Source organism: Heloderma suspectum, chromosome 3 (genome assembly GCF_057233095.1).
Source record: "Heloderma suspectum isolate Gila_16-S chromosome 3, 16-S_ref, whole genome shotgun sequence".
Classification (NCBI taxonomy): Eukaryota; Metazoa; Chordata; class Lepidosauria; order Squamata; family Helodermatidae; genus Heloderma; species Heloderma suspectum.
In genome coordinates this window covers 139,335,594-139,351,426 of record NC_139460.1, presented here as the reverse complement: position 1 = coordinate 139,351,426, position 15,833 = coordinate 139,335,594, and the positions used below count along the sequence as shown (strand labels likewise).

Sequence of the window (15,833 nt, the reverse complement as noted above, 5' to 3'; positions counted from 1 at the left end):
CAGTCTGTTTCCAAGCCCAGTTTACAGTGCTGGTTTTGACCTTTAAAGCCTTAAATGGTTTGGGATCAAGTTACCTGAAGGACCGCCTTCACCCATTTTAGCATGCCCGCACTTTAAGATCAGAAAGAGAGGCCCTTCTCATTTGCCCACCCATGAGAGCAGTTAGGTGGATGACCTCACATTAGAGGGCCTTCTCTGCAGTGGCCCCACACCTTTGGAACAAGTTTCCATCAGAGGTCCACCATGCTCCGTCATTGCAGGCTTTTAAGAAGGCCTTGAAATAATAATATTTTGCTGTGGCCTTCTCTTGATATGACTGCTGCTGTTGCTGGTTTTATTGTTGGCTTTTATTGTTGTTTTTATTGCTATTTTATTGTGTTTATGTTTTTATCGCTTTTAATGTTTTAACTGATTTTATGTATTTTATTGCTGTAAGCCGCCTTGGGAGGACTTCTGCACTGAAAAGCTGCCAAGAAATGTTTTAAATAAATAAATAATGACCTCCCACTTCTCCTGCAATTGCAGCACTATACTGTGGCTTGTGGCATGTGCTTGTGCTATAAACACAAATAATAAGACATGTGACCTTTCAAACTCCTCCTAGTTCTCCTGCAATAACAACACTATGCATTGATATGTAGCACTTGATTATGTTATAAACACAATGGATACTGCGCTGTATTCTTGAACACAGAGGCCTGCGCTTCTGTAGGAAAAATACTGGCACATAAATGAAACTGGCTCCAGTGTAGGTCCTACCAAATTGTAACTTATATAGTTTTTCCTGCTGGGAAGGCTATTTTGCACCATGTACCATTTCCAGTTATGTGATGCTTTGAACTGGCTTATTTAACTAGTCTGTATTTGTGTTGATAAAATATTATTTCAGCAATAAGTTTCTCTTTTAAAATTCTCTTTAAACATTCTGTGTTCTCCCTATTGATGTTCAGTCACTTCAGTCTGAGTAGGTGAAATGTATGTAGTTTTCAATTTATGCAGTTTATGCAATACATTATGCAAAAATTATTTAGGGTGCAGTCCTGTGGCCGCTAGTCAGCGGCTAGACGGCCATAGGATAAGTAGGTTCCCAGAGAATTGCCCCCTCCCATGCCGCCTTGTAGGCAGTACAGATCGGCCCCGTGCTCCATGCTTGCAACAGCAGCGGGAGTGGCGAAAACAGGTCGTTCCTGGGGGTGGGGAAGTTGGAAATGCCGGTACGACACATCCGATGTGTCGTCTGGCCGCTGCTTCCCGAGCTGCAAGGTCCTGTGGCTAGACAGCTGAAATCAGCTGTCTAGCTGCGAAAGCAGGGCGGGGGGAGTGAGGACCACTCCTCACCACTCCTCCCGCCCTGCACTGGATAGGCGGTTGCTCCTGGGGTCGGAGGTGACCGTTGATCTTGATAGGATTGCTCCCTTATTTAGATGAGCAGTTTGGTATTTTACTTAAATAATGATCAAAGTACTTTATAATTATTACCAGTATTGCTTAAGTTATTGTTACTTTACTGATTTCACCTTGCCTTTTTTCCAGTCTGTGATAGAGCTGTTTGTAAATAGACTAGACTCTGTGGAATCGGTCCTTCCTTATGAATATACTGCGTAAGTACATTACATTTATTTAATTTGATTTTTAATATAGAACTACTTTCTGAATGCTTTGCTAAAAAAATTAAAAGGATATGACCGTCCTAGTTCATCTGCACTGTCAGTAATTTATTTAGGGTGCAATCCTATGCATGTTCAGACAAAAATAGCCTACAACTCCCAGCATTCTCCAGTCAACCATGCTGCCTGGGGAATGCAGGGAATTGTAGGACTTTCTGCTGTCTAAACATGCATAGGATGGCAACCTTAGTTACTTGCTACCAAAGTTTAGCCTGTTAAGTCTTGCTTCTAATATGTGTCATGAGGTTAGGATTCACTTACTCTGTTGTAGAAGTTGTTTTTGTGATTTAGTTATAGTGTTCTCAATAAGACAAACTTGAGAATAATGTGTAATTTAATGCAATATTGCTGGTCATGGGCCATCACAATAAAAACATAATTATTTTTACTGCATTAGTGACCTCCTGCACTTCAGAATCCCAAATCTAGAAATGTGGAAAATGTTCTGCATTACTAATTAAGTAGCTAGTTGAGTCCCATGGTTGTGTAAGTATTACTAGTACATATGATATCAGCTTGCCCACTTGTACATCCCTGTGTGTCACAGAATGATTTGGTCAATATGATGAATAATTGTTTTTTCCAAGCACTTACTCTTGGGTGCCAGAGGAGAGTGCTAAGATGAAAGTCTTAACTGTGTCATAACTGACACTTTTTTGAAAAAGTGCATATAGAAAGCTCTGATAACTGAAGACATAAATATACTCCACAAATATTTTAAGCAGTATATTTACACTTAACATTGTTTTATTCCTATGAATAGAGGAATGTGCTTTCATGATACTGTACTTATTCTGAGGCTGTTTTACTAAGATACTTTTAAGTGCAGTGATGTCTTAAGTGGTTTTCAGATTGTACCCTTATCCAAGAAGTTCCTTAGAATTTCCCTTTTAAATTTTGTGAGAGGTGTAGGCATAATAAAATTGAGCTTGTTTGCATATTGCAAAGAGGCTATCAGGTATTCTCTGGCTGCATGTCTTTGCTCTCAAAAGCAATTCTAGGACCTCATTATCTTAATCTGTTCTTGGTGTGGGGGGGTTAAAGTTCCACTGCACATTGAAGTTAAAATATGTGTGTGAAGACTCTTTACAGCAAGTGCTGATTTCACTGTCCTAGAATTTTGCAAGTATGAAAAAGAGAATTGTCCCTAAACTGTATGGATAATTGGGCACACTTTTAGGAGATTCCTTTCTTTATATGCAAGCTGAAGGTAGAGACACATAACATTTTCTAAAAACAGCAGGGAGGGCCTCATTAGATCTACCCCTCCATTCCTCCCCCAAATGATGGAGGCTGGCATAGGTGCTCTAGCCTTGGACCATCAGGATTGAAATCTCTCAAGTTCTGGGGATGGTGTGAATTCATCAGCTGAGGCATTACTGGGAGAGGAAGTAGCTGGCCTGCCAGCCAGATTACTCTCTCACCTCCATCTTCATCCTACATCTTCTGTTGCTGCCTCAGCTGCTGGAGAATGGGAAGAAGTGCCTTCAAGAGAGCTCCTACCTCCCTTGTTAGAGCAGCTGCTTCAAGTGATAAAACAGCTACCCCTGCAAAGGATGGAAAAAACACATGTAAACTATTTCCTCCCAGAGGCAGTGATGGCTATGAGGGGTGAGAGGCATGGTGGGAGAGAAAGAGAGTTATTAGGAGCTGGGGGGTCAAGGGTAGAAAGAAGCTTTAGCATAGAGGAACAGTTATGTTGCTTTCTATAGGGCATGTTGTGGCCAGATTGGGGGTGAGATAAGTTTGAAAACAGAGAGAAGGGGAAGAATTTTCTTCTTTCCTCTGCCCTGCCCTTCCCAGTCCCCACCCATTATTAGTAAAGTACGATGTTATAATAGTTCAATAACCATTCACAAATCCAGTTGCTAGTGGTCATCACCCGTGCATTGAATGCAGAGTATGGAATTCTTCTCCCCTCTTTCCAGTTGTCTGCAAAAAGGGTATACCTGAAAACTTGGGCATTTCACTTTTTGCTGCACTTGCAGAAACAACAATAGAGTCTCTCCCCACTTTTTTCTTTCTCCATATCTCCAGTGCTTATGCAGGGGGCTAGAAGTAGTGGTGGGATATATCTGACTTCATGCTGGGTTTCAGAGAAGGAAGAAAAACAAATATGTTTCATTGCTTCAGCTCTAACTAAAATAAGATTCAAAATTGATTAATAAGCTGTCCTAAGATAACTATGAAATCGTTTTTTGCCAAAGATTCAGTTCTCCACAGATGTACATTCTAGACATAATGAAGTGTTCCATGTTGTGCTGAGGTGCTGGAACACAATAAATAGTTCTACATTCTTCCATAGGTTTGATTTTTGCCAAGCACAAGGAAAGAAACGTCCGTCTGAAAATCTTGGTCAGGTATTGTTTGGAGAGAGGATTGAGCCGTCTCCATATAAGGTATATGCTTCATTTAAAAAATCAAAGATATGCAGAATTTACCAAACCTAACCAGTAAATCCCACTTGCTGGCATGTTCTTCATTTGTACAAATTGCTGGATGTTAACTAGGGAAGGCTTTAGGACAGTCCCTGCACCAGCAGCACATGGCATTCTCTTGGGAAATCCTGGGGGCCCACTGATGCTTGGCCACTCTTCATTGTGTTGATTTCTCCCCTGCTGCTGGCAGGAGTGCCAGGGCTGAGTGGCTGTACTTGGTAGTGTGGCTACCATTTAAATTTCCCCACAATGCAATTACTGTGATATGGACACTGCATTTTGGGGAACTTAAACTGGCACTGGTGAGTCCAGCCATGCAGGCTCATGGACTACTTGCTGGGTTGCCTGCCTGGCAGTGGGGAGACAGCCTGAGAGTAGTGCTGAGAGGAGCAGCAGACGAAGACAGATGGGCTCACTGAGATTTTAATTTCTCCACAATGAAATGCCTGCAATGCATGTGTAGCAAGCATTGCATTGTGGGGAAATTAAAATGGTAGCCATGCTGGTGAGCTGCATGGGCCTATCGCTCGTGTGAGCACTGCCATCAAGCCACCCCATTCCCTCACTGTGGCCTGGCATCTGGCAAGGCCCAGAGCCATCTGCTGTCTGCCACTTAATGTGGCCCTGCTTTAAGAAAAGTGTTTGTATCTGTGTATTCTGTGGATGGCTGCAGAATCTATTCCTTGTTCTAAATTGGGTTTTCATTATCCCCTCTTCAGAAAGAACCCTTTCTGCCATTGGGTGAAGGCTCATTTGTACCAATGTGTGAGTGAGTAGAGAGGCTTGGATGAGCATAGCCAGCTTAGAAACATGTCTGGATATGCTGCTCCTAGGCCTGCCTTATGTCTGATCAGACCTCCCTCTGTATTGTTTGCAGGAAAATGACACACAGCTTAAGCAAACTTAGTAGAGCTTCAGTCTATTCCCAGGCTATAAAATGGAAGGTGCCCAAACTGTAGAAGTGAAGTGTTACCTGAAAAACATCTTCCTACCACAGAAACGGTTGTGCTTCATGGGAATGTCTGTGAATGAGTCACTAGTGAGCTTTAAGTGGAAGGAGCTCCTTAAGAGGCCTCAAGGTGCTTAGGTCCATGAACTTGTCCCATGACAGATTAGAGTCAAATGTCACACTCCCAGGATGGTAGCTAAAGGCATTCATCACTGACTTTCATTGATTTCTCATGCCATTTGCCTTCTTTAACTGTCCAGCAAATTGCTGGGTACTACTGTTGCTTCATTTCTCACTTTCAAATTGTCAAGCTGTTCAGATGCTTAATAAAGTTTTGACCTGTTTCTATCTCAGCAGTGTGTCTTGGTAGTTCGAGGGCCAGCCTTGGTCATAAGGAATCTAAACCATTATAATGGTCCTGTTGTTGTTGTTCAGTCGTTTAGTCGTGTCCGACTCTTCGTGACCCCATGGACCATAGCACGCCAGGCCTTCCTGTCCTCCACTCTCTCCCGGGGTGTGCTCAAGTCCATATTCATTGCATCGGTGATGCTATCTAGCCATCTCATCCTCTGCCGTCCCCTTCTCCTTTTGCCTTCAATCTTTCCCAGCATCAGGATCTTTTCCAGGGAGTTTTCTCTTCGCATTTGGTGGCCAAAATATTTGAGTTTCAGCTTCAGTATCTGTCCTTCCAATGAGCAGTCAGGGTTGATTTCCTTTAGGATGGACTGATTTGACCTCCTTGCAGTCCAGGGGACTCGTAAGAGTCTTCTCCAGCCCCACAGTTTGAAAGCATCAATTCTTCGGCACTCAGCCTTCCTTATAGTCCAGTTCTCACAGCCATACGTTGCTACTGGGAAAACCATAGCTTTGATTATACGAATCTTTGTCGGCAAGGTGATGTCTTTGCTTCTTACTATGCTGTCTAGGTTTGCCATAGCTTTCCTCCCAAGGAGCAAGCATCTTTTAATTTCATGGCTACAGTCACCGTCTGCAGTGATCCTGGAGCCCAAGAAAATAAAATCTGTCACTGCTTCCATTTCTTCCCCTTCTAGTTGCCAGGAAGTGATGGGGCCAGATGCCATGATTTTAGTTTTTTTAATGTTGAGTTTCAAATCAGCTTTTGCACTCTCCACTTTCACCCTCAACAAGAGGCTCTTTAGATCCTCTTCGCTTTCTTCCATTAGGGTGGTATCGTCTGCGTATCTGAGGTTGTTGATAATTCTCCCGGCAATCTTAATTCCGACCTGTGATTCATCCAACCCGGCATTTTTCATGATGTACTTTGCATATAAATTAAATAAACAGGGCGACAATATACAGCCTTGTCGTACTCCTTTCCCAATTTGGAATCACTTGGTTGTTCCATGTCCAGTTCTTACTGTTGCTTCTTGACCCTCGTACAGGTTTCTCAGGAGACAGGTAAGGTGGTCTGGTACTCCCATCTCTTTCTGAATTTGCCAGAGTTTGTTGTGATCCACACAATCAAAGGCTTTAGCATAGTCACTGAAGAAGAAATAGATGTTTTTCTGGAATTCTCTTGCTTTCTCCATGATCCAGCGAATGTTGGCGATTTGATCTCTAGTTCCTCTGCTTCTTCGAAACCCTGCTTGTACTTCCAGTAGTTCTCGGTTCACATACTGCTGAAGCCTAGCTTGTAGGATTTTGAGCATCACCTTGCTGGCATGTGAAATGAGCGCAATTGTGTGGTAGTTTGAACACTCTTTGGCATTGCCCGTCTTTGGAATTGGAATGTAAACTGACCTTTTCCAGTCTTGTGGCCATTGTTGAGTGTTCCAAATTTGTTGGCATATTGAGTGCAGCACCTTAACAGCATCATCTTTTAGGATATTAAATAGCTCAGCTGGAATACTGTCATCTCAGCTAGCTTTGTTGTTACTAATGCTTCCTGAGGCCCACTTGACTTCACTCTTGAGGATGTCCAGCTCACGTTCAGTGACCGCTCTATCATGGCTATCAGGGACATTCAGATCTTTCCTGTATAGTTCTTCTGTGTATTCTTTCCACCTCTTCTTAATCTCATCTGCTTCTGTTAGGTCCCTGCCTTCTTGGTCCTTTATCATGCCCGTCTTTGCACAAAACATTCCCTTGATATCTCCAATTTTCTTGAAGAGATCTCTAGTCTTTCCCATTCTGTTGTTTTCCTCGATTTCTTTGCATTGTTCATTTAAGAAGGCCTTCTTGTCTCTCCTTGTTATTCTCTGGAACTCTGCATTCAGTTGGATATATCTTCCCCTTTCTCCTTTGCTTTTCGCTTCCCTTCTTTCCTCAGCTACTTGTCAAGCCTCATCAGACAGCCACTTTGCTTTCTTGCATTTTTTTTCCTTTGGGATGGATTTCGTTGCTGCCTCCTGAACAATGTTACGGACCTCCGTCCATAGTTCCTCAGGCACTCTGTCTATCAGGTCTAATCCCTGAAATCTATTCCTCACCTCCACTGTATATTCATAAGGGATATGATTGAGGTCATACCTGAATGGTTTAGTGGTTTTCTCTATGTTCTTCAATTTCAGCCGAACTTTTGCAAGAAGCAGCTCATGATCTGAGCCACAGTCAGCTCCAGGTCTTGTTTTTACTGACTGTATAGAGCTTCTCCATCTTTGGCTGCAAAGTACATAATCAATCTGATTTCGATATTGACCATCTGGTGATGTCCATGTGTAGAGATGCCTCTTGTGCTGTTCGAAAAGAGTGTTTTGTATGATCAGCGTGTTCTCTTGGCAAAACTCGATTAGCCTTTGTCTTGCTTCATTTTGTACACCAAGGCCATGCTTGCCTGTTATCCCGGTGATTTCTTGACTTCCTACTTTAGCATTCCAATCCCCTATTATGAAAAAGACATCTTTTTTTGGTGTTAATTCTAGAAGGTGTTGTAGGTCTTCATAGAACTGATCAACGTCAGCTTCTTCGGCAGAAATGTTCATGTTCTGGGGTTAAAATTTATCCTTCTCTTAAATCGTTTTCTCACTGAGGAATGCCATATCCATATCTTACTGCAGGACACTTTGGGAAAGTACTGCTTGCTGTGAAATTTTCTGTTTTGTTACAGTGAACTGTCAGCTGCCAAGTATTGCAGCAAAAGTACTTTTAACTATGATAGTCTGCCTGGACTATGATCCACTAAGAGCTTTGGTTTGCAGTGATTGCATCACTATAATCTCTCCTAGGACCAATCCTACTCATTGTGTCCTAGTTTTAATCCTAATTTTACTATCTGGTTTTCACTCTTTCTTGATTGAGACTACATTAAACAATGGCCTTAAAGCAATAGGCTTTCTGTCTGCTGCTTATTGGTAACTGGCAAGGAACCAATAAGGGAATGCTGATCTTATCTAGAGATGCCTAGATAAGATCAGCATGTGTAATTCACTCAGGCGTTATTTTGACTATGTTTGTGATATTACTGCCATTAGTAATATGTGACTGGAAGCGTCTGCCATTTAGAAGAGAGCAACCTAGGTGATAACCTGTAAGCTTTTACCACATCCATCTGAACTCGTAACCTGAATATTTTTTTGAGTTCAGGTTAAAAAAAGCCTTGGTTCAAATTCTCCTAATTTAAGAGAAGATGTAACAGCTCAAAATAGTTTTAGTTGTGGTGTAGTTCAACTACTTTACCAAACTAAAAATTGTGCTAGAATTTGGAGTTTCTTGTTGCAGAATGAATGGTGCATCTGTTAGGCACGTGGTGCCTCGATTGTGTGCATTAATAGAACAACAGTATGTAAAAGACAGACTGGAGGATCAGAGGTAAATCCACACCTAAGAGCTTACCTTTTAGTTATTTTGATGTTCCGCTTTTGCAGTCAGTGACGTTCCTATAGATCTTTAGATAATTTGAGTGAAATATGTGTTAAAAGGAAGCACTCCTTATAAACTAAGTATTTCTCATTTTTCTCAGTTTACATTTAGGGAAGCAGAGAAATGCAAGTCTGTTTGTACAAAAGTATATGATCTTAAAAAAAGAGAAGACAAGCAAAAACTAGAATTTCTGAAAAAGAGTATGTTTCTGAACTATCAGCATCATTGGTGAGTTCACATTTAATTTTTCATGTCTAAGTTTAGTTTTAGTGAAAGATAAAATGGTAACATATCTGCATTTTATGATAAGTAGAAGTTACAATAGAAGCAATGCTAATTTGCTTTTCAATGTTGAAACACAGAATCTTGTCAACACGCAGTTAAAGCATGATCTCACCAAATTAAGCATTTTAAAAGACCCAATTTATTTCATTGGTGAGAGAGTTGGGTACATATCAAATTAACATGTGTCAAAAAAATTAGGGCTGTACTTTCCATGTGATATTTAATTGGGTTTTTTCCATTGCCAGCCTGCTTGAAGCCCTGGATTAGACCACATGGGCATGGGTGCATCTACTAGTAATTCTTCAAGTGATTTGCTGTATATCAGCAAGGTGGTCTGACTCCCAACAGTTTAACAATGGCGACAACAAAAGCCTTATTTATCTCCTAAGTTAGTCTGCTGTAATCAAGAAAACTTGGGAGAAAAATAGGCAGAGTTTGTGTGTGAAAGGATTCTGTATGCATGCTCCAGTTCTGGTACTGAAAACAAATGCCCGTGCTGAGCATGTTCTCAGAGGTATCTTGTTCCAATTCTAGTTCTGAGCCATTGTTTTGCATCTGTCACCGGTTGGTGAACCTCAGGGTTCTAGTGGAAAACAAAGTAGATCCCACAAGCATGAGGTCTTCCTACCCTGAGATTAGAAGATGCCTTAATCCAGCTAGAATCAGTGAAATATACATTTTTAAAGATAATTTTATTGCCATCCCTTCAGTTTGTTGATCAGCAGACTAGGTCAGGGTGGGCGGACTTCAGGTTTCATAGAATCATAGAATAGTTGGGTTGGAAGGGGCCTACAAGACCATCGAGTCCAACCCCCTGCTCAATAGCTCCACCACAGTGGTAAAGGTTTGCAGGATCTCTTCTGGCCTGGTTCCCACATAATGCAAACCCATGGTTTATTTAACCCATGATTTGTTGTCCTACCCAGGGTTTGTCTGGCAGATGACCAAACAAGCTGTGGTTTATTTTCTCAATCCCTGGGTTTTTTGCTTCCCTGCTCCTCTGCCTGTTCCCTCCCTGTATCGCAAATGCCTTTGTGGTGCTGTAGTACTGGCATGTAGAGTGGCTGGCTTTTGTTTTGTTTTATTGCTCTTGCCCACTGCCTCTGTAGGCTGGCAAAAAAAAACATGAACAACCCACAGTTCAGGGTTTGTTAAGAACAGCCATAGTTAGAACAACCCAGCGTTCACAACCCAACCACAAATCATGGGTTCTTTCTCTGCATTGTTTGTGGTTAACAAACCATGGCTTGTTAGTGTGGCCACATTAACACATCAGGATAACCCATAATCCAACAATCCAACTTCGGCTGGTTCACCAACTCTGGCCTCTCCTGGACAAGGATAGCTTGGCCACAGTGGTACAAGCACTGGTAACCTCAAGACTGGATTACTGTAATACACTCAATGTGGGGCTGCCATTAAGGCTGCTGCGGAAGCTGAAGCTAGTGCAGAATGTAGTAGCTCTGCTATTGCCAGGAGCTGCCCCTTTTCAGCATGTAACTCCTTTGCTGAGGGAACTGCACTGGCTGCCTATTGGTTACAAGGCCAGGTTTTAGTACTAGTGTACAAAGCCCTAAACAACTTGGGACCAGGTTACCTGAGAGAGCCTTCTTCCTTACCAACCTGCCTGGTCACTGAGGTGATCAGAGGGCATGCTCCTGGTGGTTCCACATGGACCTATGGCCTGATTGTAGTCCACCAGGAAACGAGCCTTCAGTGTAGCGGCCCCCTTTCTTTGGAATTCCCTGCCCCTGGAGGTCAGGCAGGCACCACCACTGTGCTGTTTCTAGCGCCTCATGAAAACAGCACTGTTCCAGGAGGCATTCCTTAATTGACCAGTCATGGTTTTTATTGGTATTCTGTTTTTAAAAATAGCATAGTTTTAATCTGATGTTTTAATCTTTTTATCCTTTTACTGTTTTATCTCTTGTCTTCACTGCTCCAAATTCTGTTCTAGATATGGAGCTGTATAAAAATATTGTAAATAAATAAATAAAATACATTACATGGGGTAATGTTATGTGTGAGCCAGGCCTTTGTGTTTTACTAGAACCCTGAGATCCACCAACTGGAGCCTGGTAGAAATGACATAGGTTTAGAATTTATTTATTTATTTATATGTTTGTTGCATTTTTATCTTGCCCATTAGCCAAAAAGGCTCCCAAGGCGGGTTAGAAAGATATTTCTTAAGGCAGTCCCTGCCCACAGGTTTGCAATCTAATAAAACTTGAGGCAAAAGGAAAGGGAATTGGGAGGGTGGAAGAAAAAAGCACATTCAGGCACTAGAATCTTAGGTGCAAAGTTCAGCAGGTCACGGACACAGTGAAAGGGCTGCTGCTTCCTCTCTCTTTGGCCTCATACAGATCCTGGCCCAGTGAAGGGCTGCTTGACTACTGCTTCCTCTGCCACTGATAAAGAATTCTAAGTCCAATAATTTGTTTTGCATAAAGTTCCCAAACTGAACAAAGCTCACAGTCCTTCCACAGAAAAACCCACTGCTTGTTACTCCAGGCTTTCTCCATTTCAGCAGTATTTAAGAATTTAGGATGAGGGAGGGGATTATTTTGTTGCAGCTGTTATTAAAGAATTGGGTTTAAGAAATCCTTGCTTATCTACTGCAAATCACGGAAAGATCTATCTGTAGATCTATATCTCCTTTCTGCCTACCCCTGAACTAGGTGATACCTCCTCAATTATGGGTCCATAAACATAAATGGCAAACTTCATTCTTCTTATCAACCTGCTGATGTAACAAAGACACTTGATGATAAAGGCAATACAATGTCAATAATTTTGTACAACACCACACTCTGTGGTGTTTCATTTTCTCACTGATACACATTGGCCTGGTTCAGACATAATGTTACATGATCGAGCTTGGGCTCATAAACTCCCCCTCAATCTGAGATTTGGAGGGTGGCAACAAGAGACAAGGCTTCTTTGATGATGGCCCTTGAGCTTTGGAATACTCTCTAGGGAACCTTGCTTGGCATCCACATTGTTATCCTTTTGACACCAGGCTAAAGCTTTTCTGTTCACCCAGGCATTTTAAGGTTGTGGTTTTTTTGTAATCAAAGATCTATTATTTTAGTCCCTGTGATGTGGTTTTTAGCTGTTGTACCTGATGGCGGTTTTGGCCTTTGTAATTTGTATTGTATTGTGTCGTGATGTGTTGGTATGTTGGTCTTCTTGGTACTGTGTTGGATTGTATTGTTCTATTGTATTTTTGTTGTATTATAGTTTTTAATATTTAATACCATTCAATATTTAGATAACTTATTTTATGAGGCATTTAATAAATGTGATAAATATTACCGTTGTCCTTTTATAGGATTGTGGACAATATGCCTGTAACATGGTGTTATGAGGTGGAAGACAACCAAAAATTTTGCAATCCTGGATTTCCCATTGGCTGTTATATAACAAAAGATGGTCATCCCAAAGATGCATGTGTTATCAGTGTAAGTTTAAAGACATTTTTACTCATGCATACAAAATTACTGTAGTGTATGTGTCTTTTTTTCTAAGGTTTTGGTTTACATTATTCCATTCTTTGTGAAAGCATGCTATTTTAGGAGCATACTTTGACACCATCACAATTACAGAGTCATCCTGTATAGCGGAATAGAAAGAAAAAGGGTAGATGCACAAAGCCTTGTTCTAATAACAATAGGCAGTTAATCTTATTGTGTTGCTCAGTCTGATGTCTATCTGCAGCATGCTGAGGCTGCTCAACAGTTACTAAATTAATCTCCACACCTTATGCTCTTCCTATTATTAAAGGGGCTGGTTAAGACAGACTAAAAGAAGCCACAAAATTTGCGTGACAGGATAAACTGAAAATAGGGGATGTTATCTGTTGGTGATCTTGAGGATCTGGATTTTCAAACTTATTTTCAGTCTCCATCTAGAGGAGAGCTTGCTTCAGAAACAAGGAGTATAATTCTTTCCATGGTTTTGTGTTGCATTTCATGTGATAAGACTCCTTTACCCCATGAAACATTATGTTTGCTATTGGCTATTGGGAGTTCCTAGCATGCATAATACTGTATACCAAAGCAAGTGTAGCTAGTTAATTATAATTTGAGTATTTAAAAATTGGTTTTATTTGACAAGTGCAGTTGGTCTAAAATGTAGCTTTATTATATTTTTGTTTCTTGTATTTCAAGTAGTTTGACTTTATTTCTGAAGTTTTTAGAGAGAGATCCATAATTTATATCTGAAATCTCTCTTTCTGCCAATCACACCATACCATCCACTCACTTTACACATAAAGACATTGCACTAAGTAATGGTGTTCACATTTTTTAATGCTTGAACTGTGTATAACATAGAGTCTTACAAAGTGGCTTATCACAATGGCCATTGTTTGGATATAACACTAAACCATAGTTTTGCATTAAAAGAATGAGCCTTGGACTTGTCCATTCTCCCCTCCTTTTTGCACTCAGCTACGAGGAGGAGTTTGGATTTGCTTCTGTTTTAGATTAATTGCAGCTTATTTTTATGTCCGAACTCAGACAAAGGCAACTTTCGTACTGTCGTGTTTCAGCTTATTAAGTTGAGATATGATGAGCCTCTTTCCCGTGCACGCAGTCCCTTTGTTCCTCCCTTTGTGTCATGAACAAACCAGGAAACCTCTAATTAAACATACCTTCCTGTTTCAACTAAATTGGGAAGCTATGGTTCTTCTTCGTGGTCTCTGTGCATCACACATATGGCCTCTGCGCCTGTGCTGAGCCTGTTTCGGGAAACTCTAATGCTGAGGAATGCTTTCGGTGGGAACCCTTCCCCCACCATCCACTGCGTATGTCCAGCGGGTTCCTACCCATTCCCTCAGTTCTCTTTCAACTACCTAGTTGGTTGTCTCTACGGGATCTGTGTCCGTTTTAGGAGAACATTTATTGTTACAAATAGTGTTGAGGGCTATTCCTCCCTGTTTTTTTTTTCTCATATTAGTGGGGACGGAGGGTGGGTTGTGTGAATGCACAGATGGCCACTCGAAGAACTACAGTTACAGGTAAGCAATTTGCCTTTCTTCTTCGTGGTCTCTGTGCATCACACACATGGACGATTAACAAGCTCACTTACTGGAGGTGGTTGGTGTGTACATGCTTAAATGAAGGTGAAGCACAGAGATGTGCTCCCTTTTGTGGACTCCTTTCTGTCTTCCTGAAAGCAGATTTTGAAAGAACACTGAAAGATCACTGCAAAGGACAAAGTTTCTCTACTTCTCTCTCTTCTCCAATCATGGAGAGTCAGATGATGGGGAAGCTCTAGGCAAGATGAGTGGACATCTTGGTGCTGTCACACTTTCACTCTCTTAAGATGGGGATGGAGAGGCTTCCAGCAGTTCCCTTCCTGTCTTTCATAAAGCTCACTGTTGGGTTTCTGCCAAGGCGGGTATATAGCCTAAGGGAGAGTGCTGGATTTCCAAGCAAAACTGTAAGGATCTCTCTTAAAACCAGTGATTCATCTAGTCCAGTACAGGCTACTCTAGCACTGGTTCTTCTGGGACCTTACACATGTAGGGTTAAGGGAGTTCTGTTTTAGCCAGTTAAGTATTGCTTCTTCCCAAAAGTTAGAATTCTGCTAAATGCAAATTCTGCCACTCCGTAATGGTTCAGGTCTTTCAAAGGCCATTTCAGTTGAAAGTCATTTTATGTTTCTGTACTAACCTTACTTCTTTTTGGTTAACCTTTTTCTGTTTTTTCTGAAGTCAGAGTTCCATGAACACGATACCTTCTATATATTCAACCATGTGGACATCAGAATACTCTACCATATTGTAGAAAATGAAGCACCTAGTGTGAGGCTAGTAGCTGCTAAACTTGAACCAAAAAGGTGAGCATCCAGTTTTATTACTACTAAACACAAAGTTTGGGCTTTGTGAAGCAAATAAGATTTAATGTTGGCTATCTTAAAACTGTGTTGAAAGATTTTAAGAAATCTTCATATACCAGCTACAATAAGCCTCATAGTGTGCCAAATATCCAGTGGGGGGTAATAATGGACAAGTACATACGATACTTGCTGGTGAACACTTTTGTCACTGCATCTATATCATTACTTTTTTCATGCCCCAAAAGAAACTGTACAGTCCCTTTAAAAATATTTCTGGGAATTAGTATTCATAATATGTTGAATAAAGGTCTTGGACCATAATAGTGATTCTGTGCAAGTTAAATGCTTTTAAACTGCTAAAGATTTTGTCACTGTTACTCCAGATAGTGACTTAAAGTGTATGCATTCTCACTGTTTGTGTAACTGAGAATTAGCCACATTTCTGTTGTGTTTGATAAAGCATCCTATGCCATTTGAAGGCTCAGTTGCTCCTACACAATCCATGGCCAGAAAACCAAACAAACTGTATTTCTTGCTCTCTCTGGGATCTGTATTACTGCAAGATTCTACTATGTTCATTAGAGAACTCTATCTGCTTTATCAAGTTAGAAGGCTTGGAAAACTCCATATAGTAATGTCCAACAACTTTTATCAGATGTTAACCTTCACATTTGCTGGAGTCAAATTTTACTGTGATATTCTATTATTGTCATGTCATGTGTTCATCTTGGGGAAACTTTTTGATAGCAGGAGTAGTCATTACAGATCTTGCAGTTCCATGAACCCATCCAAAAGTATTGTCTTTATGTTGCTTTTACTTTCTTCTGATTT

The 15,833-nt window shown here is 41.0% G+C and overlaps 1 protein-coding gene across 1 annotated transcript in view; it reads left to right on the top strand.

Annotated features, from left to right (window-relative positions):
• Positions 1–15,833, top strand: part of TM9SF2 (transmembrane 9 superfamily member 2) — a 39,977-nt gene that overhangs the window by 4,545 nt on the left and 19,599 nt on the right. The window contains exons 2-6 of the mRNA XM_084844694.1: positions 1,534–1,601; positions 3,973–4,066; positions 8,974–9,101; positions 12,490–12,619; positions 14,878–15,002. Coding sequence (XP_084700820.1) covers positions 1,534–1,601; positions 3,973–4,066; positions 8,974–9,101; positions 12,490–12,619; positions 14,878–15,002 — 545 coding nt within the window. The remainder of the gene's footprint in view (positions 1–1,533; positions 1,602–3,972; positions 4,067–8,973; positions 9,102–12,489; positions 12,620–14,877; positions 15,003–15,833) is intronic.